Raw genomic sequence first — 25,934 nt, 5'->3', positions numbered from 1 at the left:
TATTATATTTAATTAAATTATATTTTAAGAGATTATATATATATAAATTAACCAATTTCTTATTTATGATTTAAAGTTTTAGTAAATGAACAATAATAAAGATTTTATATACTTTGAGTTGAATAATTAAGTTTTTAACTTTATTTTATGATTATAAAAGAAATTAATTTTTATTATCTCTAATTACTGAATTAAAATACTATTTGAAAATAAATTGCAAGTTAATGAATAAATGATAATTTTTATATATAGTTATTATTTGATTAAATTTAGTCTTTAATTACTTTATTACCCAAACCCTAATTTACACTCCATAACCCTAATTATGCAACACACTCACCCCCTTTTCTCCTTCATGCCACCACTCCTCACTTTCACTGTCTTCACTCACACGAACACCACACACAGCCCCTCGCCCCACTCACTCACCCACGAAAATCAAGCAGATAAAAGAGAGGGGAAGCTGCGATTGAGGAAGGGGAGCAGGAGTCCCTCGCATCCGCCACAAGCCCGCCGTTTGTAGATCGTCACCGCCGCTAGAGAGTTACCATCGCCGAGTTACATATCGTCGTCGCCATCGGATCCACGTACCGCCATTGACGATGTTTAGAGAGGGAGGAAGCACCACAATGAGAAGCTGTTACCACCGTTATCATCATTGGACTCGTCGCTGGATCCTCGGCCATCATTGTCACTGTTGTAGCTTCGCTGTTTCCGTCGCGACTATGGGTGTGAAGCTCATGGAGAAGAAAGAAGCATGATGGCCAGAGAGAGGAAAGTCCCGTGAGGAGGGAGGTGCCTCCATCGCCTCAAAGGCCACCGCCACCGCTATTTTTGTGGGTTGGATTTTACCGTGAGGCTGCTGTACCATCTCTGAGAAATCTCGCCACCGTCGGTACTAACCGGAGTGACCACCACGGTTGTTCTGCCTTGCCTTCACTTTCCGTCATTTCTGTTAGGTTCCGTTCTTGCCGGTGAGGGCTGTTGGATTTGTAGTAGCTCCATCTTTTGTTTCCCTCTTTATACGGTGATTTTTTCTTATTCCGAAACCCTGGCTGTTAGCGTTTTGTTATAGTTTGTTGAGGATTTTGTGATGTTAATGTCTTAGGGTCCAGTTACTGTGACTGCATGTGGTGTTTGATGGCTGCTGCTGCCGTGGGTGCGGTTGAAAGGGTTGCCGCCACTATGAATTGAAAAAAAAAAGGGTTTGACGCGTTTGGTTTTGAGAGTTTCGACGAGTTGAGGTAGGAGTTTTTTCAGAAAACTAAACTTTATAATTTGGAATTGTTATAAATGGATATTGATATGAAAAATGTACTTTTAGTGATTGTATAAGTCTTATGTATTGTTTGGTTGTCTTGGATGGATATGAATGTTTGTTTGACTGGATTATTATTTGGTTTTGCTAAACGGACGGTTCTTGAAGTGTTTCTTTAAAAGTTTTGAAAATGAGTCTAATTCGTTGAAAATTTGATTTGAGTTTGAATCGGTTTTCTTGAAATATGAAAATGACATGCACTTTTGGAATCAGCTTGATTTGGAACTGATTTGGTTTTGAACCCGTTGAAAAGGGTTGCGGAATGTTTTGGTTGGGACCTGGAAAGGGTGGCAAAGTCCATGTTTTAGGGAAGATGCTGCCGAAATTCCTATAAAAGCCGAGACTTTATTGAAATGTTATTTGAAAAATTATGAGTTTAAGACTTTTACTATTTTACTTGAATTATTTAAGAAAGTGATGAATTATGTTTTGAAATGAATTATTGAAAAGAGAATTATGACTTAGTCTTGTTTCTTAAGAAAAGTATTATATTTCTTTTGGGAGCAAGTCATTTAGAAGAAACTTATGTTTTAAGACGGTTTTAAATGTGAAAAGGGTTTATGTTTTTGAATTTGACTTGAGGATTTCAATTGGAGAAGTTTTAGTGGATTTAAAGAAAATTGGACTTTGATTGGGTAACTCTGTTTGTGACGTTCGAAAGAAGTTAGAGAATTGGTTTTAAAAGTGAACTTGAAGGTGGTTTTGATTTGAATGGACTGGTTTTATTCTAAGTGATTCGGCTTTGAAAATTGTTTGGGACTCCTGATTCTTGTGATTTGATTTTGATTCAAATTAGGAAAACAATGATTTTTTAAGGATCTTTAATAAATTTAAGAAATTGAAATTAGGCAGATTCTCCCTCAAAATCTTGATACTTTGTTGCAGTAATTAATTAATAACTTTTAATTTAAAATGGGTAAGTGGATGGTTTAAGAATGAAATGATTTTTGAGGTTGGTTTGGGGAAAATTAGATTATGTGGAAAAGAATGTTATAAAGAGAAATGATTTTGGTTTCAAAGTAATATGATTTGAGGAAAAAGTGATATTTGACATGAATGATGATTTACGATGTGGATTGTTGAGAAAGTGCGAAAATGATTATGAATGAATTGGAAGGATAATGAAAATGAGCTTGAATTTGATTGTAATATGCCTCCGGGTAAGACGCATTAGTGTTATCCACTTACTCTGGGTAAGAGGCAAGATTGCTGGGTAAGATGCAGTGGTGTTATCCACTTGCTCCAGTTACGAGTTCGAAGCTCCGGGTAAGATGCAAGGGTTGAGTTGTGAAACCGCTTACTCCGGGTTGAGAACTAAGCATAATATTACATAGTAAATCATCAAAAAAAGGAGAAATAATAATTTTTTGCAGCGATCTCCATTTAACATTCATTTTCATGTACTAAGTGATTATATAGCAAGAGAACAACAAATTCAAGGTTCAATCACTAATATATTCAACTCACATTTCCAGCAACAAAAATATTTAGCTAAGTAATTATTTGAGCAAGACAGCAACAAATTCAAGCTTCATTGATGATAATCAGTACAAAATTCATCTTAGTGATGATTTTAAGCAACAAAGAAACAAGCTCAACAAATTATTCAAGGTTCGGTGGTGATAAATAGTAACAAATTCACGTCAATGATGATTTTCAGCAAAAATAAAAACTAGTTCAGTGATATTTTCAGCAATAAATTAAAATCAAAGTGCAGTGATGAATTAGGGCAACAAAACTGGAAAACAAATAACAGAGAAATTTATTGGAAATCACCAAATCGGGGACCAGCTTCTGATTGGGCAAAAGAATCTGAAGGCGGGGAGGAAGCTGATGGCGAGATTCAAAGTAAGAAGATGACAATGACGACTAACCTCAGGACCGGTTACTTCTGCCACCGGCAACGACGAGCGCGAGAAGGTGCATGACTAAGTGTGAGATGTTGAGGAGCCATGGAGCGACGACGATGACTAGTCCCGGGACTGGGTGCTTCTACTGCCGGTGACCACGAGCTCGGGGAAGGTGTGTGATGAGAGGACTTTTGCGTGGTCTAGAAATTTGCGGATAAATCCTCGTTGCAAGTATAGTTTCTAAACCTTCAAAAGTCCTTTCATACAAATGTTTTGGTTGTCACAAGTAACAAACCCCTTAAAATTGATAACCGAGTATTTAAACCTCGGGTCGTCTTCTCAAGGAACTGCAGGGAAGTATGTTCTTATTATTGGTTATGGAGATTGTAAATTCGGGGTTTTAAGAATGAGGAACAAATATGACAAATGATTTAAATAGCAATTAAAATAAATAAATACTGTAAAGCAAACTTTTGGCAAGGTATGAGAAATTGAAAGTCCAAATTAGTTACCCTTCTCAACAATAAAGAAGATTGAATCTTAATTCCACTTAGTTAACCTTTGCTGAAGCGAAGGAAAGTCAAGGGATTAATTAGTTTGATCTTCGAATCCTATTTATTTCCTAAGAAAAGATTGGGATTATTGAAGTTCAATTCAATTGGCAAGATAACAATTATCAATTATGCTGTTGAATTGGATAACTCCTGAGTTACTGATTTCTTAACCAAAACCAAAAGGTCAAAAGTAAATCTACTGGAATAAAAATGCCTTCAGATGGGAAGCAATAATCATGTAAATAAAAGAAAGCAATAATAACTGAAATACCTCAAATAATATTAATTCAAAGAAAATTATAACATGAATGTAGCATAAGCCAAATAGGCAACATAACTAATATAAGCATTAAAGTATCTAAAAATAAGAGATAAATATAAAGTAAAAGAACATTGAACCTGGGATTTAGAGGCACTCCTAAAACTAAAAGAAATCCTAAATCCTAATCCTAAGAGAGAGGAGAGAACCTCTCTCTCTAAAAACTACATCTACTCCTAAAATTGTGAATGTGAAAGCTTGATTATGAACGGATGCATTCCTCCACTTTATAGCCTCTAATATGTGTTTTCTGAGTCGAGAACTGGGTCAGAAACAGCCCAGAATTCGCTGGTTGCGAATTCAAACACGCTGAATTTCTGTCACTGCAACGCGGCCGCATGAAGTACGCGGTTGCGTCGCCTAGAATCAGAAAAACTATGGCATATTATATATTAAATCGAAGCCCCAGACGTTAGCTTTCCAACGCAACTGGAACCGCGTCGTTTGGACCTCTGTAGCTAAAGTTATAGTTGTTTGAGTGCGAAGAGGTCAGGCAGGACAGCTTAGCAGTTTCTCCAACTTCTTGTATTTCTTCTACTTTTGCATGCTTCCTTTCCATTCTCTAAGTCATTTCTGCCCTGTAATCTCTGAAAACACTTAACACACATGTCAAGGCATCTAATGGTAATAAGAGAGGATTAAACATAGGGAACTTAAGGCCAAAGAAGCATGTTTTCAATCAAAGCACATAATTAGGAAGGCAAATGTAAAACCATGCAAATAGTATGAATAAGTGGGTAAAGATTGATAAAATCTACTCAATTGAGCACAAGATAAACCATAAAATAGTGGTTTATCAACCTCCCCACACTTAAACAATAGCATGTCCTCATGCTAAGCTCAAGAGAAGCTATAAAGATGAAGAGGAATGTAAGAAAGTATGAAATGCAACCTATCTATATGAATGCAACTACATGCAAAATGATTCTACCTACTTAGTTAAAAGTAAACAAATCCTTCAAGAAGAAATATGAACTGGATTTCACTAATTCAAATCATGAAAATGAAGTACAAATAGACTTGTAAGAAGAAAAATAGTTCATGAAAGCAGGGAACAAGGAATTGAGCATCGAACCCTCACTGGTAGTGTATACACTCTAATTACTCAAGTGTTTTAGGTTCGATTCTCTCAATTCTCCACTAACCTTGCTTTCTAAGGCTTGCTCTTCATCTAACAATCAACAAAAATTTAATGCACAAATACACAAATCAAGAGGTCTTTTAAGGGTTGTGATGGGGTTAGGGTCAAGGTAGGATTGTATTTGGTCAAGTGGACTAAAATCTGAATCCTTAATTAACTTAAACTTTCCACCTAACTTTAGACAATCCATGTAATCATAATACCACATCTAACTATCCATTAACCATGTTTTCGACATATTCATGCATTCTAATTTTAAGTACAGTACATATGCATTATTTTCACCACATATTTTGGGGCATTTTGTCCCCTTTTATTTATTTGCTCTTTCTCTTTTTCTTTTTCTCTCTCTTTTATATATATATATATATATATTTTTTTTTTCTTTTGTTTTTCTCAATGCATATGATTAATTTATTGAATGCATGAACATGTCCTAAACATTTCTTTCACATTTTTAGAAAATTCTAACATACTCAATTCTCAAACCAAATATTTCCAAACCCAATTTTCCCACACTTAAATCATAAGCACTCTCACTAGTCTAAGCTAACCAAGGATTCAAATTAAGGACATTATTATTTTTCGCTTAGAGTTAATGATGTGCTAAATAAAAAGAACAAAGGGGTAAAATAAGCTCAAAATTGGTTTGCAAGGGATAATGAAAGGTAAGGCCATATGGGTATGTAAGCTCAGTGAAACAAAGGCCTCAATCATGTAAGTGTATGCATACATCAAATTATGGAAATATAGAATTAAGCAAGACAAAGATCACAATTTTAGAGAGAAAAACACACATCAAAAATAAATTATTGGTTGATAAAATGCAACCAATCAGTTAGGCTAAAAAATCTCACGGGTTTCGTGTGTTCGAGCTCTAGACCATGTTCCAATATAATATTTCTTCAAACAAGTGTAACAAAAATTTTATTAGTGAAATGCTCTTAAAAAGGTTTCTTGAAAAAGAAAATATTACTTCAACCAAGTGGTAAAATATGCAAAAAAAAAAATCAAACAAACATGCAAATGCAATAACTAATCTACAAAGAAAATTTAAACATTGGTGTTGAGACAAGAAAGTACTAACCCATGGAGATCGGTATCAACCTCCCCACACTTAAAGATTGCACCCTCCTCGGTGCATGCTGAGATTTGCAGGTGGACGGGTTGTTTCAACTGTTGCTTTTCTCGAAGGATTGTGCATATGGACTTGTCTGTCTCCCCATGTAAACGTCTTCCGCTTCCCTTCCGGGTGGCCATCCTGAAAAAAAAAGGGAAGAAAGGTAACCCAGTAATAGAGATAAGAAAATAAATGAAGTATGGGTGGGTTAATGCCAGATGAAAAGGGTCTCATTTACATGGAAGTTTCAACATGTACGTGAGAAAATAATAGAAGCCATGGCATACCAGTGGTATAAAATTTGCAACAATGGGGAAGAGAGTGGGTAATGAAAGACAATGTAAGTTCATGTCAATGCAAAAGGAATATCAGTATTATAAAAAGTAGCATTGATTTAAATAATATTACCCAATCTGAATAAAAGAAGTCATGAAGTACCAGGATAATTCAAGAGAAGATGCAACAGTTGAATAGGAAAATTTTAACACCAATGGTAAAACAATAAATTTAGAAAAGAAAAATAAAAATATGCACAAAATTAAAATGCAATGAATGAAATATGCAAATAAAATAAGTAAAATAAAATAAAAGATAAGAAGAATGAGAAGGGAAAGAAGGGAAGAAGAAGTAAGTAAGAAAGGAGGAAGGAAAAATTAGGATTGGGGGAGAAAAGATAAGATATTTGGCAAATTAGGATAAGCTGTGCGGCGCAAGCGACGCGGTTGCATGGGGCACGCGGTCGCGCGGCTTGCACTTAAACTGATTGACGCGGTCGCGTCGGTCACGCGATCGCGTGACACAGTTTATGCTACTGGCACGAGGGCAGCCTCGCGCCCGCACAACTCTCTGTTCAAAATCATATTAGTGCCAAATTTTAAGTGACGCGATCGCATGGGGCATGCGATCGCGCGCAGGAAGGATTATGCGTTCAGCACCAATCCAGCACCACTCTCGCACAACTTTCGGGGGTGCACCACTTTGACGTCGAAATCTTGGTCACGCGGCCGCGTGGGGCACGCGGTCGCGTGGGAGGCCATTATTCCCATATGATGCGGTCGCGTCAGCGACGTGGTCGCATGGGGTGATTTGTGCCATTGGCACGCCTCCAGCCCTGCTCCTGCGTAACTCTCTGCTCATAGTATTATTGTCTCCCATCTGCTTGCGACGCGGACGCGTCAATGAGGCGGTCGCGTCGCGTGATTTTATTTTATTTTTAATCTGAAAAGATGCAGAATGCAGTGTTAATATGAATGTGATACAAAACTCCAGGTTCAATATAATAAAATAAAATAAAACTAAGAAACAAACAAAACAGACTAGAATTAAAATTTAAAAAAGAGACGATCATACCATGGTGGGTTGTCTCCCACCTAGCACTTTTAGTTAAAGTCCTTAAGTTGGACATTTGGTGAGCTCCCTGTTATGGTGGCTTGTGCTTGAACTCATCCAGGAATCTCTACCAATGTTTGTATCTCCAGTAACCTCCGGGGTCCCAAAATAGGCATGTAAAGCCCTTAAGAAGCTTCAAACAGATTCTTAGGCTCCCGGATTGTTGGATGTCAGAACAGATTCCAGGATCCCAAATCTTGCTTTTACACCCGTCTTCAAGTTGATTATCATGATTCCATCCGGGTGGGTCAGCTTTAGAATTCTCACTGAAGCGCCCAAACAACTTCCTAGACCCATTCAATTGAGCTTTACACCAACCCTTGCGTTTAAACTTAAAGCTTCCAACCATAATGAACCTTGCAGGACAATTCTTACCACTGACCATCTTCCTCTTACTCTTAATGCCACAAAGAGCTCTAAGTTGACCATCCATCTCCAGTAGCCCATATTCAAGTGGAATTAGAAAGCTAAGGGATATGAATTTTACCCACTTGAATGTTGTGAAGGATGATGGCAACTTAGGGGGAGGAGTCTCCAATAACTTTGGCAAGGTGATTTCAAGCTCCACTTTCTTGTGCTCTTTGACAACTTCCACCTCATTGCAAGCTTCTTCAATTTTAACATCTTCCTCTTGGTAGCTTTCTTCCAGTTCAATCTTTTCTTTATTGCTTACCGAGGGCATGGGAGGCTGTGCTTCTTCTTCTTTAATCTTCATCTCTTGATCGACCTCTTCCAAGTCCTTAGTCATGATATGCATTGGAGGTTGTACACCCTCCTCAGCATCAATTTCAATCGCCTTGGAAGGAGGTTTTATAACCTGACTTTCCCATGGAGGTTCAGCATCTCCTAAGTCTTCAACCACTTCTTCCTCTGCAACTATTATGGCTTCCTCCACTTGTTCCAATACAAAGCCATGTTCCTCATTGTCCACCGAAGTTTCTAGTGTTTCCTTCATGCTTTGCTCTTCTTTTGATTCTCTACATGTAGCCATGGGAGTTCTTTGAGTGCTCAGATATTGGGAAGCTATTATATTTATTAACTCGCCGAAGGCGGCCGCGAAATTTTGCACACTCTTATTCATCCTTTCTTGCCTTTGAAGAATAACACGAAGTCTGTCATCCATTGGAGGTTGGGGGTGGATGTGAGGATTCATTGGTTGGAAGAGAGGGTTCATAATAGGAAGGTAGTTCATCTTGATAATGATATGGAGATGGTGAATATTGAGGTGGTGGTTCATGAGAGTAGTTGTGTTGGAAAGGTGGTGGTTTTGTGTATGGTTCATTTGGCTCATAAGGTGGTTGGTATGGTGGATGTGGGTTAGGGTCATATGGAGGTGAATGGTGGAAAGGGGCTTGTGAGTATGGTGGTCCAAAGTTATGTGGAGGAAAGGGTTCAAAGGCATATGGTGGTGGTTGTTGATAGTCCATTGGAGGTGGTTGTTACCATGAGGGTTGATCAAATCCTTGTGGCTCCTCCCATCTTTGATTGTTCCAACCTTGATGCCTGTTCTCATTGTAATTTCTTCTTCCTGCAACATAATTGTAACCAGACTCATAGCCAAAGGGGTGAGAGTTCATAGTAGCAAATAAAAATTAAAAACGAAAATAAAAACAAATTTAAATTAAAAGGTTATTGAAATTAAAATTTTTGAATTTAAAAAATTAAATTTTTAATTTTGAGTTTTTAAATTTTGAATTTTGGAAATTAAATATTAAAATTTGAAATTTGATTTTTGAAATAAGATAAGATAAGATTTTGAAAAAGATATGATTTTTGAAAAATATTTGAATTTTAAAATTTAAAACTAAGATAAGATAAGATAAAAATTTTAAAATCAAAATCTGAATTTTTTTTTTGGAAAATTCGAAAATTTAATAAAAATAAAGAGAAAAGATATTTTTAAATTAAATGAGGAAAGAGAAAAATAATAAAATGACACCAAACTTAAAATTTTTAGATCAAAACGAAGAAAACAACTAAGAACAACTTGAAGGTCAAGATGAACACGAAGAACAAATTTTTGAAAAATTTTTAATAACTAAATAAAAACCAATAACCTCTTAATTTATGAAAAAGCAAAAATAAAAACAAAAATAAAAACAAATAAACAAGCAAAAAACAAATATTTACAATAACCAATAATAAGGCACACGTTTGCAATTCCCCGGCAACGGCGCCATTTTGATGAGAGGACTTTTGCGTGGTCTAGAAATTTGCGGATAAATCCTTGTTGCAAGTATAGTTTCTAAACCTTCAAAAGTCCTTTCATACAAACGTTTTGGTTGTCACAAGTAACAAACCCCTTAAAATTGATAACCGAGTATTTAAACCTCAGGTCGTCTTCTCAAGGAACTGCAGGGAAGTATGTTCTTATTATTGGTTATGGAGATTGTAAATTCGGGGTTTTAAGAATGAGGAACAAATATGACAAATGATTTAAATAGCAATTAAAATAAATAAATACTGTAAAGCAAACTTTTGGCAAGGTATGAGAAATTAAAAGTCCAAATTAGTTACCATTCTCAACAATAAAGAAGATTGAATCTTAATTCCACTTAGTTAACCTTTGCTGAAGCGAAGGAAAGTCAAGGGATTAATTAGTTTGATCTTCGAATCCTATTTATTTCCTAAGAAAAGATTGGGATTATTGAAGTTCAATTCAATTGGCAAGATAACAATTATCAATTATGCTGTTGAATTGGATAACTCCTGAGTTACTGATTTCTTAACCAAAACCAAAAGGTCAAAAGTAAATCTACTGGAATAAAAATGCCTTCAGATGGGAAGCAATAATCATGTAAATAAAAGAAAGCAATAATAACTGAAATACCTCAAATAATATTAATTCAAAGAAAATTATAACATGAATGTAGCATAAGCCAAATAGGCAACATAACTAATATAAGCATTAAAGTATCTAAAAATAAGAGATAAATATAAAGTAAAAGAACATTGAACCTGGGATTTAGAGGCACTCCTAAAACTAAGAGAAATCCTAAATCCTAATCCTAAGAGAGAGGAGAGAACCTCTCTCTCTAAAAACTACATCTACTCCTAAAATTGTGAATGTGAAATCTTGATTATGAATGGATGCATTCCTCCACTTTATAGCCTCTAATCTGTGTTTTCTGGGCCGAGAACTGGGTCAGAAACAGCCCAGAATTCGCTGGTTGCGAATTCAAACACGCTGAATTTCCGTCACTGCGACACGGTCGCATGGAGTACCCGGTCGCGTCACCTAGCATCAGAGCAACTATGGCATATTATATATCAAATTGAAGCCCCGGACGTTAGCTTTCCAATGCAACTGGAACCGCGTCGTTTGGACCTCTGTAGCTAAAGTTATAGCCGTTTGAGTGCGAAGAGGTCAGGCTGGACAGCTTAGCAGTTTCTCCAACTTCTTGTATTCCTTCCACTTTTGCATGCTTCCTTTCCATCCTCTAAGCCATTTCTGCCCTGTAATCTCTGAAAATACTTAACACACATGTCAAGGCATCTAATGGTAATAAGAGAGGATTAAACATAGGGAACTTAAGGCCAAAGAAGCATATTTTCAATCAAAGCACATAATTAGGAAGGCAAATGTAAAACCATGCAAATAGTATGAATAAGTGGGTAAAGATTGATAAAATCCACTCAATTGAGCACAAGATAAACCATAAAATAGTGGTTTATCAGTGTTCGAGCGCGACTGAGTGCGAGATGGTGACGACTGGCGACACGGAGAGCGACGAGAACCTTAAGTGCGAGACCGGAGACGAGTGAGAAAGAAAGCTTGAGATCACGAGAGCTAGTAAGCAGAGAGATGAGATGAAGGAGACGAAGGAGATGTTGATTGCTAAGAGCTAGGGCTTTTTTGGGGTCAGATTAAGAGATTGGTGAGACATTGAGATTGGGCTTGGCTTGGCTTGGGTTTGGGCTAGCAAGGGTCTAGGGTTAGGTTTTTTCCAAGGACTTAATTGTAATTTTAAATTTTATGGATTTAAATGTCTGCGAAATAAAAAGTTAGGGATATATTTGTCATTTTGATAAAAAATTTAAATATGATTCGGTTTAAATTATGTAAACCGATCGGATCAAATCGGATCTGATAATTATAATAAACTGATTTTATTCTGATTTATTCAAAATATTTTATTGACCGGTTTAATAATTCGTCCAATAGCAATATGACACACGTAACGTCTTTAAAAAAATATATTTCTGATGTCTTAATCAGAGTGGTTGCCTTTAAACATACCAACAGGTATTTTCAAGCCATTACGTCGATTAATTGCATCCCTAAGTACCCTTGAATCAGATGCCGATCTTTCCCAATCGCTAAGGGCATAGACGAAATTCATATTCCGATTGCAAACTCCTAAGACATTAGTGGATATTCTAGATTTCCTTATTCGGTACCTAGATTTATCACTATTGGGGACTGTGACATCTATGTAAGTGCCATCTAATGCTCTTAGACAACCCTATCATATGGAAAAAATAAAATAGTTATTACATACAAGTAAACTTGACCAACAAAAATTTAAGTTTTATGCAACACGTCACCTTAAACCATTTCTATCTGGGAGCTATACAATTCTCTGGTACAAGGTCTGTCTTTGCAAATAAGATACTTAGGACACACAAAATTGAACCTAATACCTTATGAAAATACCTACTAATAGTTTCACCAGACCTATAAAATCTAACTTGTACGCTACGATTTTTGGTATGATGAGCTAATATGATCAAGAAAGTTGCTACTTGCTCGCCTATGCCAACATGACCATCTTCGTATAACCCACCTTGAACTTGTAACAATTCACACAAATTTGCAAATTCATTCAAACTCATTCTTAACTCTCATATGCAATTTCTATCTCCACCCGCCCTAATAATATTATCTAATGCATTTGCCTTAATGGCAATGTGTTCACTCTTCGCCCAATTGAAGAATGACCTCACCTTCTTTTCCTAATATATATATATATATATATATATATATATATATATATATATATATATATATATATATATATATATATTAAAGTAACTAAAAAAATAACATTAACGTGTCAAATTACATTCTCATAATCTAGTAATATCCAACACATAGCTTAATTTGTTTAGAACGATCTATCATCACTTTCTAAAAAACAATAAAAAATAAATGCATAAAAATAAAATAAATACTAATATCCAGTATGACAACACTCAAAAATAAACTTTTCTTTATCATATCAATTAAACTAGAAATAGAGAAAACACGCATTACATAATCACATACTCATATTATCAAGCTAATAGTTTTTGACAAGGTTGTAAAAACCGAACCGGTCAATGAACCGATGAGACGACTGGTTCATTGGTTCAGTGATTCGATCGGAGTTCAACCGATTTAATTAAATATTAAATAAAATTATTAAAAATTTAATATATAATTTTAAATATTTAAATTCAATAATTTCTAAGTCAAAAAATTTTAATATGAAAATAATTTTAGAGTTATACTTCAACATGAGAATAAAAAGTATTATACCTCAAAATTTGACATTAGTAATTTTCTTAAAAAAATTATTAATAAGGTTTGATTAACTAATGTATACTAGTTAAACACAGACAAAATTACAACTGCACAATTATAAGAACTCATAACACTGAACCAAAAATTAGAGAGATAAGCACGGTGGATACAATTTGTTCTTAATGCATAATATAATTTTTTTCTACAATGAAACTAGAAACACTAATACTGGATAGGTTAAGATGCTTAATAAAAACATTAACAGGGATAATCTATTCATATTAATTAACATAAGGTCTCTCTATTATTTAGATATAAATGGTACCAATGAAAATAAAAAATAGGCAAATCAATACAGGAACATATCCGCGAATGCTATGATTAATTGAATTGGGTGAGAAATTTGCCATGGCTTAAGAAGCTGATCCGATTACAAAATTCTGAAATCCAAATTACAAATTACATACAAAATCCAAAATCCAAAATCCAACCTTTAGAATGATTAATTCATATAATTCTGAATTTAAATCAAGAATACAGAATAATTAATTCATATAATTAACTCTTTGTGATTGTTCCATCTTCAATGTACAACAAAAAAAAAAAACTAAAATTAGCAAAATAATTGATAAACTCCACCATAAAACTAAAATCAGCAAACTCCACAATAAAATTAGGAAACTTCACAGCAAAATTATGAACAAATTAACTCAGTAAACTTCACGATAAAACTAAAATCAGCAAACTCCACAATAAAATCAACAAACTCCATAGAAAATTATGAACAAAATTAATTCAGCAAACTAATTAACTATTATCACAGAAAATTATGAACAAAATTAACTATTATCAGAGGGAGCTCAAACAGGGGAGAAAGGAGACACAATGGCGAAGAGGAAGGGGAGTGCTTACCGGCGGCGAAGAGGAAGGGGAGTGACGGCGGCGACAGAAGAGACGGCGACACCGGCGAATACAGAGAAAGAGCTCGAACAGAGGAGAGGAGATGCGGTTGCTGTGGGCCTGCGGGGCTGTGGTGGCTGCGGGGCTGCAGGGATGCGGTGGCTATGGAGGTTGCGGTGGCTGTGGGTTCCGGGGCTGGGGGCTACGCCGCTAGGGTTCTTTTCTTTGTCTTTCTTTGAATTTTCAGAGAGAAGAGATGAGTGGGACTGGGGCTAGGGGGACTGGACATCGGGTATCTATTTACATGTTTTTTTTTTAAAGGGGTCAAAACAGCGCCGTTTTGGAGGGAGTAACTAAACCAGAAAACCTCTAAAAAATCGGTCGATTCTACTGGTTCAACGATTAATCGCCGGTTTCATTGTTTTTTTTATCGGTTTTTTATCAGACAGCTTTTAAAGTCGACCGAACCGCTCTAATGACCGGTTTCTGGTTAATCTGATTGAACCGGCTGGTCCGGTTCGATTTTCAAAACTATGATTTTTATACATAAATAGAGAACTCTTAATTTAGTTTAATTGCTAATTCTTTTTATAATTTTATATACATAAATTAGAAATAAAATTCAAAGTGAAAACATACTAATAGACTTCAAAACAAAGTAATTAACTAGCTGGCTCAGATTCCATGAACAAAACAGCAAAAAATTTTTGGAATCTAATTAAATATATATCAATAAAAATGTCACCGAAAAATTATTAAGATTTTATAAGATCTGTACCATTGAATTATCTTACATAATGCTCTATGTTTGTTTCACCACATCATAACATTATTCTTAGACTTGTATCTATATGCAAGAATATAATATCTTAGTTTAATTAAAAGGTTTGATTTCTAAGTTGATGAAATATTAAAGAAAGCAAATAATGATGATAGCACATAAGATTTTATACTTATCATGCATAAAAGTTTAAAATATGCTATTTAGATGAGTCTAATGTTGATATTTTTTCATAATATATATAATTTTTTTTATCTCCGAAAATTGAATAATGTTCAAGAATTTTTAAGAGCACCACACAGAGATTTACATAGTTATCAAGTGAAGATACACAAAGTTCCATTATCAGATTTAGAATTGGGAACAAGTACAAAAAGCTCTCAAATGAACTCAAAATCATATTTTTCTATCATCAAACTGATTCAAATTGAAACATAATACTCTTACCTTCTCTTTCTATTTGTTACTATCACTTATAATCTATTTTATTGACCAGAATAGAGAAAAGAATATAACCCAACATAATACTCCAACTGAACCCTAAACATAATACTCCAACCAAACTCCATTAAAAATATAATCGTTTCAGAAATTGAAAACTATATGTTTATTGTGCATTTACATACCCAGAACAGAGAGAAAAGAAGATTACCCAACACATATATGCTCAAAAAGAAAAAGAAAAAAAGATATCCAATACAGCAACATACAAACAAACAATAAGATTACAATTATTTTAAACTTTGAGTTGAGCTTTCTAGCACAAATGAAGGAGAAAGATTATGATAGATCAATAAAAAGCTTCACAAAATTAGGCGACACATACAAGTGAAGAAGACACAAAGCTGCAGAAAGCCAGAAACAGAGGAGAAGAGATTAGAACTAGTTAGGGTTTGTAAAAAGGAGAAGGAAATTGTCATAGAACAATAAAAAGCTTCACAAAATCAACCAACACATACACACAATATAAAATGCACGAAGTTTAAGAAACAGAAGAGAAGAGTTGAGAATTTATTAGAGTTTGTAAAAGGAGAAGGAGATATTTGAAATTTTAAAAAATCAATGAGGATAAAATAGTCTAAAAAAAATTCAGATATGTGCCCATGGCTTTAATTTCGTGTCTCATCATTTTAGTGAGACACAAAGAACATGTATATTGTGTATGTTTATGGGTATGCGTGTCTTTCTCATTTTTGTGTCTCACAAACCAAACAAGGGACACGTTTTACTGTGTCTATGTCTTGGCCAGACACACACACTAAACAAATGCAGCGTAGGTTAACGGATCCTACGGATTGGACCGTGTGTGTGTGTGTGTATTCACAAATTTCAATTTTTAAACTAGAGACATTTATGGCTAATTCGATAGGTTAAACAAATTGACCTATTTATTTTTTTTAGAATAAAATCTCATTCTGATTTTTGACAATTTTGTGAAACCCTTAAAAAGTATAATGTCATCGCATCTCTTATTCATCACTTCCGTTGGATATTCTGGTCCTGGTGTGAAACTCTGACAAAAAGAGGCGGTGACGCTCCTAAGTGTCAATCGGACTTTCTTTGGGATAGTTTGTCCTCTAATCGACTTTTTTTTCAGACAATTAAACTCCTAAAACTTTTGATACAGGACTCTTAAACCCCTGTCAATTTATATAAAAATATTTAAAACCACGAACACTAAATTTTAGCCCTATATAATACTTGCTGTCAACTAGCTGGATTGGTTGCTGCTGTCCTGATAGATCGCCAGTAGTCTTAGGAGTTCTTTGCTTCTTTTTCTTTTGTTGCCAGTTAGGATACCTTAGAGCTCATTTTCATGTTTTGTAATAATGACATTTTCTCCCACACTTACTATATGTAACCTAGAATCATCTCTTCATTTTTGTGTCATTGTTCTCAGTCAACAGACAAGATACTTTGTCCACTTTTCTTCTTAGTTTGAACGTCTAGGAAGTCTCTTGATTAAAGGTGTTTGTAGCTTATAGTCAATTGATGATATCTCTTGCCAATATTTCTTACTGTTCACTAGTTTGATGGTGATCTCATAAATCTATATTCAATTAGGGAACCTATGAACTTACCATTCAGGTAGTTGAACACATCATCTTCATCTCTTTCAAACTATTTTTTATGGTAAAACACAGGCACAATTTTATAAGCCATCTGGAGCAACATAACAGTAAATTAAACTAAACTCTAACAGAATCAATTTTTAATTCACTCATAATACCTCACTCAGCATTAATCAGAAATTACTAATTTATTTTTATTATTTGATTTCTTTACTTAACCCTAAAATAGAAAATATTTGTCATCCTAACAACTAGATAAGTCACTAATTCCAAATTGCATGCAATAGATTTACAAGGGAGGACCACTTAAAAGGACCACACACATAGGTACATAACCAAACATAAAAAAATACTAGAAAACAGAGCAAAAAGCCTACTTCGTGTTCCTCGAACAAGACATAACTGCACTGTCAGTCGTTGTACATCCTCCGTTACGGTATCTCTAGTTTGAGAATTTCTAGCGTGAAATAGGATTTTTCTTAGGATTTTCTATAATTATTGGTGTCAATAACGGAGATGAAGGAAAGAGTTTACCTATATAATGTTGTTGTGAAACGCAATATTTTGTCCTCATCAAAATACTAACGTTTTGATTACTATATCAAGGGCCGATTTGTCCCACACGAAAATTATCCAATAACACATAAGATCGTTATTTTACACGTAGGAACGTAATTTTACACGTAGGATTAGTTTTGCTTTTTGTTGACGGAGACTTTCACAGAAGGATTATAATGTCTAATGGAAGTGATAAATAGGGGTCGCGATGGCATTATACTTTTCTTAAGAGGTGGAAAAAAGTTTCGTGAAATTGTCAGAGACCACAATGAGATTTCACTCTTTTTGTTTTTAATTAGATAAAAAAAATCCAATTTTAGACTACAACAAATGATACTTTTTTGGCAAAAAACATTTAACAAACTCTTTTAGTAGATCAGGTCAAGCCTTTGATCGAATCCAAACAAATATTGAAACGGACCCAACGGATTAAACCCGTCCTTAAATGGAGACAGAGAAGTCAGAGGCTGCAATAATATTGGGTCATCAAAGTGGACACATGAGATGTATATAGTATCTTTGGATTGGACTTTATTTTAATTTTCTCAAAAAGGTATATAGTTTATCTTTTATTTTTGGGCTTCAAAGAGAGGACAAGGCCCGCAAAAAATATGTTACATAATCTGATATTTGCTTCTATTTTCAATTTGGATCCATATGACTTTATATGACCCAATTATATTGAAAGTCGGCAAACGGCTGATGATTTTTATCAGATTCAGTTGGAAGCCGTTGACATTTCGCGCGGACGGCGTCACCAACACGAAAAAGGGGCAATTTTGCAAGGCACTATAAATTTAGGGTTTTTATAACTGCAGTATAAATGATAATGAATATATAACTCACATTTACGATTGAAATTGGGATAGGGATTGGATTGGAAGTTGGAAAAGTATGGAAGCAGAGGAGAGAGAAAGAGGAGAAGGGATTGGGAATGGAAGAAAGGTGATTGTTTTGATCGAAAAGGCAACCAACTCCACCGAACCCGAGGTGGATCCCCGCCTCCTCAATGCTATCAAGGCGGTGGTCCGATACTCCGATTCCGAGCTCCGCCTCTCTGCCGAAATTCTAATGGATCTCATGAAGCGTGACCACTCGCAGGTTCTCCTTTTTCTTGTTCCCTAGGGCTTAAATTTCTTCCTGCTGTTTTCTCATTAGGGTTATTTTCAATTGGACAAGTTTTCAGTATTTGTCGATCTTATCTGCAAAGAAAAACGAAAAAAAAGGATGTAATATTTGTTGCATTCAAGTCTTATTGATATGGATAGGGCAGGGCAACCCCATGCTTACTTGACCAATTAGCTTGAAAAGGCATGAAATCATGATCTTGGTCACGTGGGATTTGAGTGAAGTTATGAAGTGAGTGAGTGTTTTGGCTGTACTTCTTCGTTGTGCATTGATTGATAAAAAAATTCAGCTGTTCTTGTTGCGGGAAGCTTTTGTTTTGTAATTGATTATCTATCGGACCAAACCGAAGTAACTAGTTTTAAAATTATAACGACGGGTGGGGATTATCCTGGGTTCCGCAGGCATAATTGACTAAGTGGATTACTTTAACTTTAAGATGCTGCTGTCATCTCTGAAACATGATCCTGAATTGATCGTGAAAGATATGTGTTGCAGGTTAGGTACCTTGCACTTCTTATCATCAATGAGCTGTTCATGCGTTCGAAGCTTTTTAGGACCCTTATTGTTGAGACTTTGGACCAGTTAATGACTTTGAGTGTTGGGTTCAGGCGAAATCTGCCTCTGCCTGCTCCACCAGCTGTTGCATCTGTTCTGCGTTCTAAGGCCATTGAGTTCTTGGAGAAGTGGAATGTGTCATTTGGGTTTCATTACAGGCAGCTTAGATTAGGTTATGATTACCTAAAGAATACTCTTAGGCTTCAGTTTCCTAACATACAGGCTAACCGGGAGCGAATTCAGCAAGAGAGAAGGGAAAGAGAGAGGAAGTCTAAAGAGATTTTATTGAAGAAATACGAATTCTTGAAAGAAAATGTATCTTCAATTGAGGGAGGAATACTGTCTACAGTGGAAGAGATTGATGAATGTTTGGACATTTTGCACTCAGAGCATGAATCCATGTCAGATGATATCTTAGATGATGATGATGATGATGCTGCATTCCGATCCTTAGAGCTGCAGCGGATTCGTCTTGATGCATTGAGGGAAGGGGAGAAAGTTTACGAGAATAGTGAGAACAAGGTCATTTTTGATGCCTTGAGGGAGCTGTACAAACTTCTAGTAACAAAGCATTTGGTTTGCATCCAAGAGTGGATTTCTGTTCTAGTAAAAGTTGAAGTGGCAGATAATAGATTCAGGGATTCCTCTCTGAAACTATTCATAGATATCCTAAATCGTCTCAAATCAGTTAAAAGAAAATGCGAGGAGGCAGGTTGTTCTCTTACAAACTCATCAAAACCAAATGAGGAAGAAGATTTTTGGGAGGAGGGTATTGTTGGATCTAATGGAACCTCATTGAGTATGACTAGTAATGAAAACAAGGCTCTTGAAATCGCATTGAGTACAACTGGTATAGAAAACAAAGCACCTGCCATGGTATCAAGTTCCCATAGAATGAATATGAATAACAAGAAAAGTTCTGCTGGCTCTAATACTGACAGCATGCAGCATGGAAAAGAAGAAACTGAGTCAAATACTCTGAGGAGTAAACTAATGGCTGAAGCCCCTGTGGTGCATTGGGGTTCTAACTTGGATGACTGGGGTTCACAGAGAGTTTATATGGCCAACCAGCGGGGCTTGGAGCTTCAAAGTCACTGGGGTAGGGTGGACAATGATAGAGTTCTTCCAGCAGACAAAATTGATGAACTGAATGTTCAGGCCGTTCCTTATGAAGAAGAGCAGGTTGAGATACAACCATGCAGTGCTCCTTTGAGGAATGGTGGACTATGTCAGAGAAGAGATATAAAAGTTTGCCCATTTCATGGACCTGTAATTCCTCGAGATGATGAAGGGAGACCACTTGACAATCTGAGCCCATCAAAGGAAACAAACATGAATTTCAAGACTGATTTGGTAGATGAGTTGGCAAAACAAGCAGTGAAAAATGTTCGCGAAAGAGACAAAGAGGTGGCAGAAAAGAGAGTAGTGGATAAACGATCATTGAAGCGGGCAAAACTTGCTAAAATTCGAGAGCACAATGAAGTAGTCTTGCGCGATGCTGCTTTGGCTTCAACTTCAAGATCAGCGGCACTTGGGGAAGATGGTGAGGATAAATCATCTGCCAAAGAAAAGAAGAAAGGTCTTGCATCCATGCTTCAAAAGAAAGTCACATCCAAAGATAGAATTGCCCAAAAGCTTTTGGGTTCGCGGGCAAGGGGCTGCAGTTAGGCAGCAGCTTCTCATGCTGCTTTATTTTTCTTTGGCTGATTATAATGTCCACCAAGAATGAAGGAAAAAGCAGTTTGTTTGGCCAGTCTCTGTAATTTGGAGAGGAGCGAAATTGAAAACTTATTTTACCACATTTTCTATAATTTTTTTCCCGTATATAGTAGGTGCCAAGATGTGTTTATGTTAACCATAACTATAATTGGTTGCCACAGGCCAATAATTTCATCAATTATTATTCTCATCAAGGTTGTGTTTATGTCAAGGTTGTGTAATGTGTGTAGCCCATGAAGGAATCTCACTTATAAAAATACCTCGTGGGTGGTTGTAGAATCATTAATGACATCATAAATGCCTTCCATTTTCATTAAATAAGGGCAGCTCGGTAGTCTGAGTTGCCAGTGCCCAGTGGTGGTGGTGGTGGACCTCCATGACTCATGACCAAATTATTGCTTTCCCCTAACAAGAAGACTCTAATAGCGAATTTCGACTGTACTCAAAAATTAGTTATTTTGGACTGTACTCAGCAAGCCTCAATGTCAAGCATGAGGCACCTAAAATTAATAATTGTATGTATGGTGTTTGTTTCTTTCTATTGTGTTCTTCGATACCAGGAAGATCAATGTGAAATAGTCTTTCTGGATAAGACTAAACATGCACGATGGAAAGTGTATGTGAATTGTGAAGTAACAAGAGAAAGGGGGGGGGGGGGGGTTAAGCGACACAATGATGATGATGATTGGGGGGGGGGGGAATAATAATTCAATCCTGCTACGTAACCAGTAACCATAAGAATTTTACCAATTTCTGTCAACTCTTATTTATAATTGTATTTAATAAAAGTGTCTTTATGGATGTATCTAATAAAAATGTCTTTTTTATAGATGTGTGTGTTCTTTGTGGATGTGTCTCCTGAATATATCTCCTTATACATACATATGTCTCTTTATAATAATTAATTATTATTAATAATAAATTGACAGATAATATATTGGTATTTTATAATTTTCCAAGATCACATTGATGAATTTGGTAACAGCTAACAAGTGTAAGCCTTGAGATACAAGTATGCAACATTTTTCCAGCAAGTGGCTCAAAACCAGTTCCAAATGCTTTGCACAACATATACGTGTTTTTAGAGCGTCCTCAAATCAAATATCAGTGTGATTAAGATAACTAAGTCCACACATCAATAAAATAATATAAAATTTAAAATTTTGGAAACCCCACTACAAAATCAAAGTTCTTTTTCTCTTTGTTAGCATTTTCAAGCTATGGATAAACCTGGCATCCACAGAGAAAAGGATTGACGGTGAGGTGAATACACTATGCGCCTCAAAGGAATAATAGGGCAATCATTCAATCAAATTTCCTTTCACATGCTAACGACTACAAAATCTCTATTTATTTATTTATTTATTTATTTATTTATTTATAAGTAAAAAACAAATAGATTCTAATTTTTTATCTGTAAATATTTAAATTTCTCATGATTGAAAAATAAGATTTTTTATTTAAATAAATTTTATAGAATCCAAATTTATTGGATTCCCCTGAAATGAGATCTGCAACATGATTATCCTTTTCCTATTATTATATAAATCATTCTAGGCTGTGTAGGATTAAATAAAACGTAAACCATTTCATCTTGAAACGATTAATGTATGATCTAGTAAGGGAAACAAAGGATAAATCGTGCCAGGGTCCCTAGAGTTAAAAAGAAAGCGTAAATCGTTTCAGCCTGATAGGTTTAACATGTTAGGCTAAAACTCATTGGACTGCCACGATTTACACACAAAGGAGACCCTATTCACTCTGGCTCGATTCACGTGTTGACTGGAACGATTTATGCTTGCAATGTTGTTGAGTTGATTACATGGCAAAATTAACTACGTTAATATGTTGGATCATATAATATAGTGTGTTGGATTATATAGTATATGCTTAGTATGCAATTTAGAATAATTTTGAAGGAAGACGTTGTGCGATGATGGGTTGAATGATTTAGGGTGCATGTAGTTTAGCATAAGACGTTAGAAATTAGGTTTCTTAATAGCTTAGTTAACACTCTTATTATAGAGTGATGGTTGTATAATAAGGTACTTTTATTTATAATATTTTAATTTAAATTATATCTATTTAAATTTTAACTTAAAAAATAAAAATATACTTTTTATAATTTCAATTATTGATTTCATTGAGAAGATTAAATTAAATTAAAAAAATACTAATAAATTATAATAAAAGAGTACTAAATTTTAATACATAAATTTAAGTTTTTTCTTTAAAAAAATGTCAAAAGGTGTTAAAAAATATTAATTTTGCATAATATAAATTTATGTTATTTTAAGTAACATAAATTTAAGTTTTTATGAAATTTTCGGTGTTTATATAATTTTTTTTGTCATTTTTTATTTGACTTCATATAAATTTTAATTATTAATTATATTAAAAAAACCAAACTAAAAAAAAATACTAACAAATTATAATAAAAAGAGTACTAAATTTTAATATATAAATTTAAGTTTTTTTAAAAAAATGTCAAAAGGTGTTAAAAAATATAATTTTGCATAATATAAATTTATGTGGTTTTGAATAACATTAATTTAAGTTTTTATAAAATGACAAACAAAATTTTATAAAAGATATGTATCAATAAAAATGATTAAAAAAATCATATGAACAATGAATATTAAAAATTTCATAAAAACTTAAATTTATGTTATTCAAAATAATATGAATTTATATTATTTAAAATTATATTTTTTAACACCTTTTGACATTTTTTAAAGAAAAAAAATTAAATTTATATATTAAAATTTAATACTTTTTTTATTATAATTTGTTAGTATTTTTTTTAATTTAATTTAATCTTATTAATGAAATTAATAATTGAAATTATAAAAATTATATTTTTATTTCTTAAGTTAAAATTTAAATAGATATAATTTAAATTAAAATATTATAAATAAAAGTACTCTACTATACATAAATCATGCCAGGTAAGTAGGGTCTCCTTTGTGTGTAAATTGTGGCAGCCCAAGGAGGTTTAGTCCAACAACATGTTAAACCGCTTGGGACGATTTACGTTTTGCTTTTAACTCTAGGGACCCTGGAACGATTTATCCTTTGTTTCCTTACCAGATCATGCATTAATCGTTCCATGCTGAAATGGTTTACGTTTTATTTAATCCTATACAGCCTAGAACGATTTATATAATAATAGAAAGAGAATAATCACGTTGCAGATCTCATTTTAGGATAATCCAGTAAATTTGAATTCTATAAAATTTATTTAAGTAAAAAATCCTTTAAAAATATATTTAAATTCTTCCCCTTTTAAAAGGCGCCACAATTATATCTCTCCATAAAGTTGGAGTTAAAAAACATAATGGAAAATGATTATGTATCCTATGGTAATGATGTGAATAGTTGACAAAAAATAAACAGACAAATAGATTTTTCACATGAAACACTACCGTTTTGACTGTGAACCCTATTTCTTTCAAATGTATCGAAGCCATGGCCATTGTTAATGCTCCTGCAACTTGTTGAAGCTGCCATTTGGTAAGTACTTGTACGAGATGTTTCTGGTACGGTTTGAAGGGTGGATCGGGAACCTGCGAACCTGAGCTGAAGCCGGGTTGCCTGACTGGAACAATGGGGGGAGGTACCTGCAAAGACACTCCGACGCTCAAGTCAGAATAGATCTAAGAGGTAGAAGGTGTGAAGAATGAATAAATACCTGGAAGGACTCCGGTCCTCTATTTATAGATGATGGGTATTCTTATCTTATCTTATCTGGTTAAGATAAGACGGACGTGTGAATTCGAAAGTTGGTTAGGAGCTCTAAAGGGCCGGTTTTTGGGCCTTCTGAGCGAGGTGCGGGTCGGACCCGAGAAGCCGGGGTTGGGTACAGTCTCGGGTCCTGGATCCGTGGCTCGAATCCGTAACAGTTGTCCCCGCAGTGGGAGAGCGAGCGAGGCCGGTCTGTCGCTGGGAGATGCTATTTTCACCGTGGGTTTAGGCCTTTAGTTTTTCTTGAGTGGTCGTTTGGTTCTTCCGAGATGAGGTCGGTGTCTCGGTTTCGTTTTGTGGAAGATTCGTCTGACCGCTTAGGTCTGACGTGACTCTTCCATATCCGCTGCGCCCGTTGCGTTTTTCGAGGCGTGATTTATTAGTTACTTTTTTCAAGGGGGCATTTATTGCGAGGGGGTGTTTCCCTTTTTTGCCCTCATGTTTGCTTTGCTTTCCAGGGGTATTTGCGTTATTTTATTTTTTCAAAACTGTTTTGGTTTTCCTTTCTTCAGTTCCCTCGTTTGCTTCATTTCTCTACTGCTTTCTTCTTCCAAAAGAGCATTTTCTACTTTCCTTTCGCATTCTGTGGTTTTGGTTTGATCTTCTGCCGTAGCATCTTCTCCTTGGGTTTATTTCTTTCGCATTATCAGGTTGGTGTTCTTCTGCTTCTTTCTATTTCCTTTTATCTTCCTTTGTGTTTTGTTTTGTCTCTGCTTAGTGTAGATTAGAATTTGTTCTCTGGTGTATGATGGCATTGCGTTATGGTAGATAGGTCTGTTGGGGTAGTGGGTTTTGTAAGGGGGGTGAGCGCCGCCGTATAATTTGGTGGTGTTTAGTAGTGTTTGTTTGGTTTGATCCACCGTTTTCTGCCGCGGGGTTTGGCTGACGATGGTGCTCGTCGCTATTTTAGGTATGGCTCGTCGAAGGACTGAGGGTGTGAGGGCTCCGGTGGCCCCGGTGGGGGGTGTCCCCGATCTTTTTTCTTGGGTCACTAGTGACGTGTGGGGGATGCCGTCGCGGATGACGGAGGCGAACCTTCAGCGGCTCCGTGATCAAGGAGCTGTTTGTGGGGGTGGTGACGCCGAACGCCATTATGAGCTCTCCCTCCCTGGGGTTGACGAGAGGGTCTGCTATACTAATCTTGACTCCCCGACTGTGCCGGATTGGATGTGGGTGTACGAGGCGATGTTTACCCGGCTTGGCGTTCGGCTTCCCTTTTCCCCTTTTGTTCAGCAGTTATTGAACCGGTGCTCTGTGGCGCCGTCCCAGCTGCATTCGAA

The 25,934-nt window shown here is 35.4% G+C and overlaps 2 protein-coding genes and 1 long non-coding RNA gene across 4 annotated transcripts; 2 read left to right on the top strand and 1 right to left on the bottom strand.

Moving 5' to 3' along the window:
- The first annotated feature begins 334 nt into the window (after positions 1 to 334).
- Positions 335 to 1,363, top strand: LOC112758496 (uncharacterized). Of its 2 annotated transcripts, none has more exons than XR_003179655.3 (2): positions 335 to 1,027; positions 1,109 to 1,363. It is a non-coding gene; the product is annotated as an uncharacterized lncRNA (long non-coding RNA). The 2 variants fall into 2 exon arrangements; XR_003179656.3 differs by having other exon boundaries at positions 346 to 974.
- A 10,539-nt stretch (positions 1,364 to 11,902) lies between these two features.
- Positions 11,903 to 12,527, bottom strand: LOC140180050 (uncharacterized). The gene is made up of 2 exons (XM_072220436.1): positions 12,336 to 12,527; positions 11,903 to 12,157 (listed from the first exon to the last, which is right to left on the bottom strand). The coding sequence occupies exons 1-2, from the start codon at positions 12,525 to 12,527 to the stop codon at positions 11,903 to 11,905; spliced, it is 447 nt and encodes a 148-aa protein (XP_072076537.1).
- A 5,630-nt stretch (positions 12,528 to 18,157) lies between these two features.
- On the top strand, positions 18,158 to 21,104 carry LOC112758450 (UV-stimulated scaffold protein A homolog). The gene is made up of 2 exons (XM_025807130.2): positions 18,158 to 18,609; positions 19,132 to 21,104. The coding sequence occupies exons 1-2, from the start codon at positions 18,403 to 18,405 to the stop codon at positions 20,857 to 20,859; spliced, it is 1,935 nt and encodes a 644-aa protein (XP_025662915.1). The 5' UTR covers positions 18,158 to 18,402; the 3' UTR covers positions 20,860 to 21,104.
- The last annotated feature ends 4,830 nt before the right edge of the window (positions 21,105 to 25,934 follow it).

This window comes from Arachis hypogaea, chromosome 16 (genome assembly GCF_003086295.3).
Source record: "Arachis hypogaea cultivar Tifrunner chromosome 16, arahy.Tifrunner.gnm2.J5K5, whole genome shotgun sequence".
Taxonomy (NCBI): domain Eukaryota; kingdom Viridiplantae; phylum Streptophyta; class Magnoliopsida; order Fabales; family Fabaceae; genus Arachis; species Arachis hypogaea.
The sequence above is the reverse complement of the archived record's forward strand: the minus strand, read 5'-3'. Positions and strand labels throughout refer to the sequence as shown.

What these genes read in the sequence shown, in the direction of transcription:
- LOC140180050 (XM_072220436.1), bottom strand. Translation starts at nt 12,527, where the DNA reads ATGAGTTTGAATGAATTTGCAAATTTGTGTGAATTGTTACAAGTTCAA. An exon ending in TTAGTAGGTATTTTCATAAG is followed by an intron (nt 12,158 to 12,335) that starts GTATTAGGTTCA and finishes TCCATATGATAG; the next exon opens with GGTTGTCTAAGAGCATTAGA.
- LOC112758450 (XM_025807130.2), top strand. Translation starts at nt 18,403, where the DNA reads ATGGAAGCAGAGGAGAGAGAAAGAGGAGAAGGGATTGGGAATGGAAGA. An exon ending in TGAAGCGTGACCACTCGCAG is followed by an intron (nt 18,610 to 19,131) that starts GTTCTCCTTTTT and finishes TATGTGTTGCAG; the next exon opens with GTTAGGTACCTTGCACTTCT.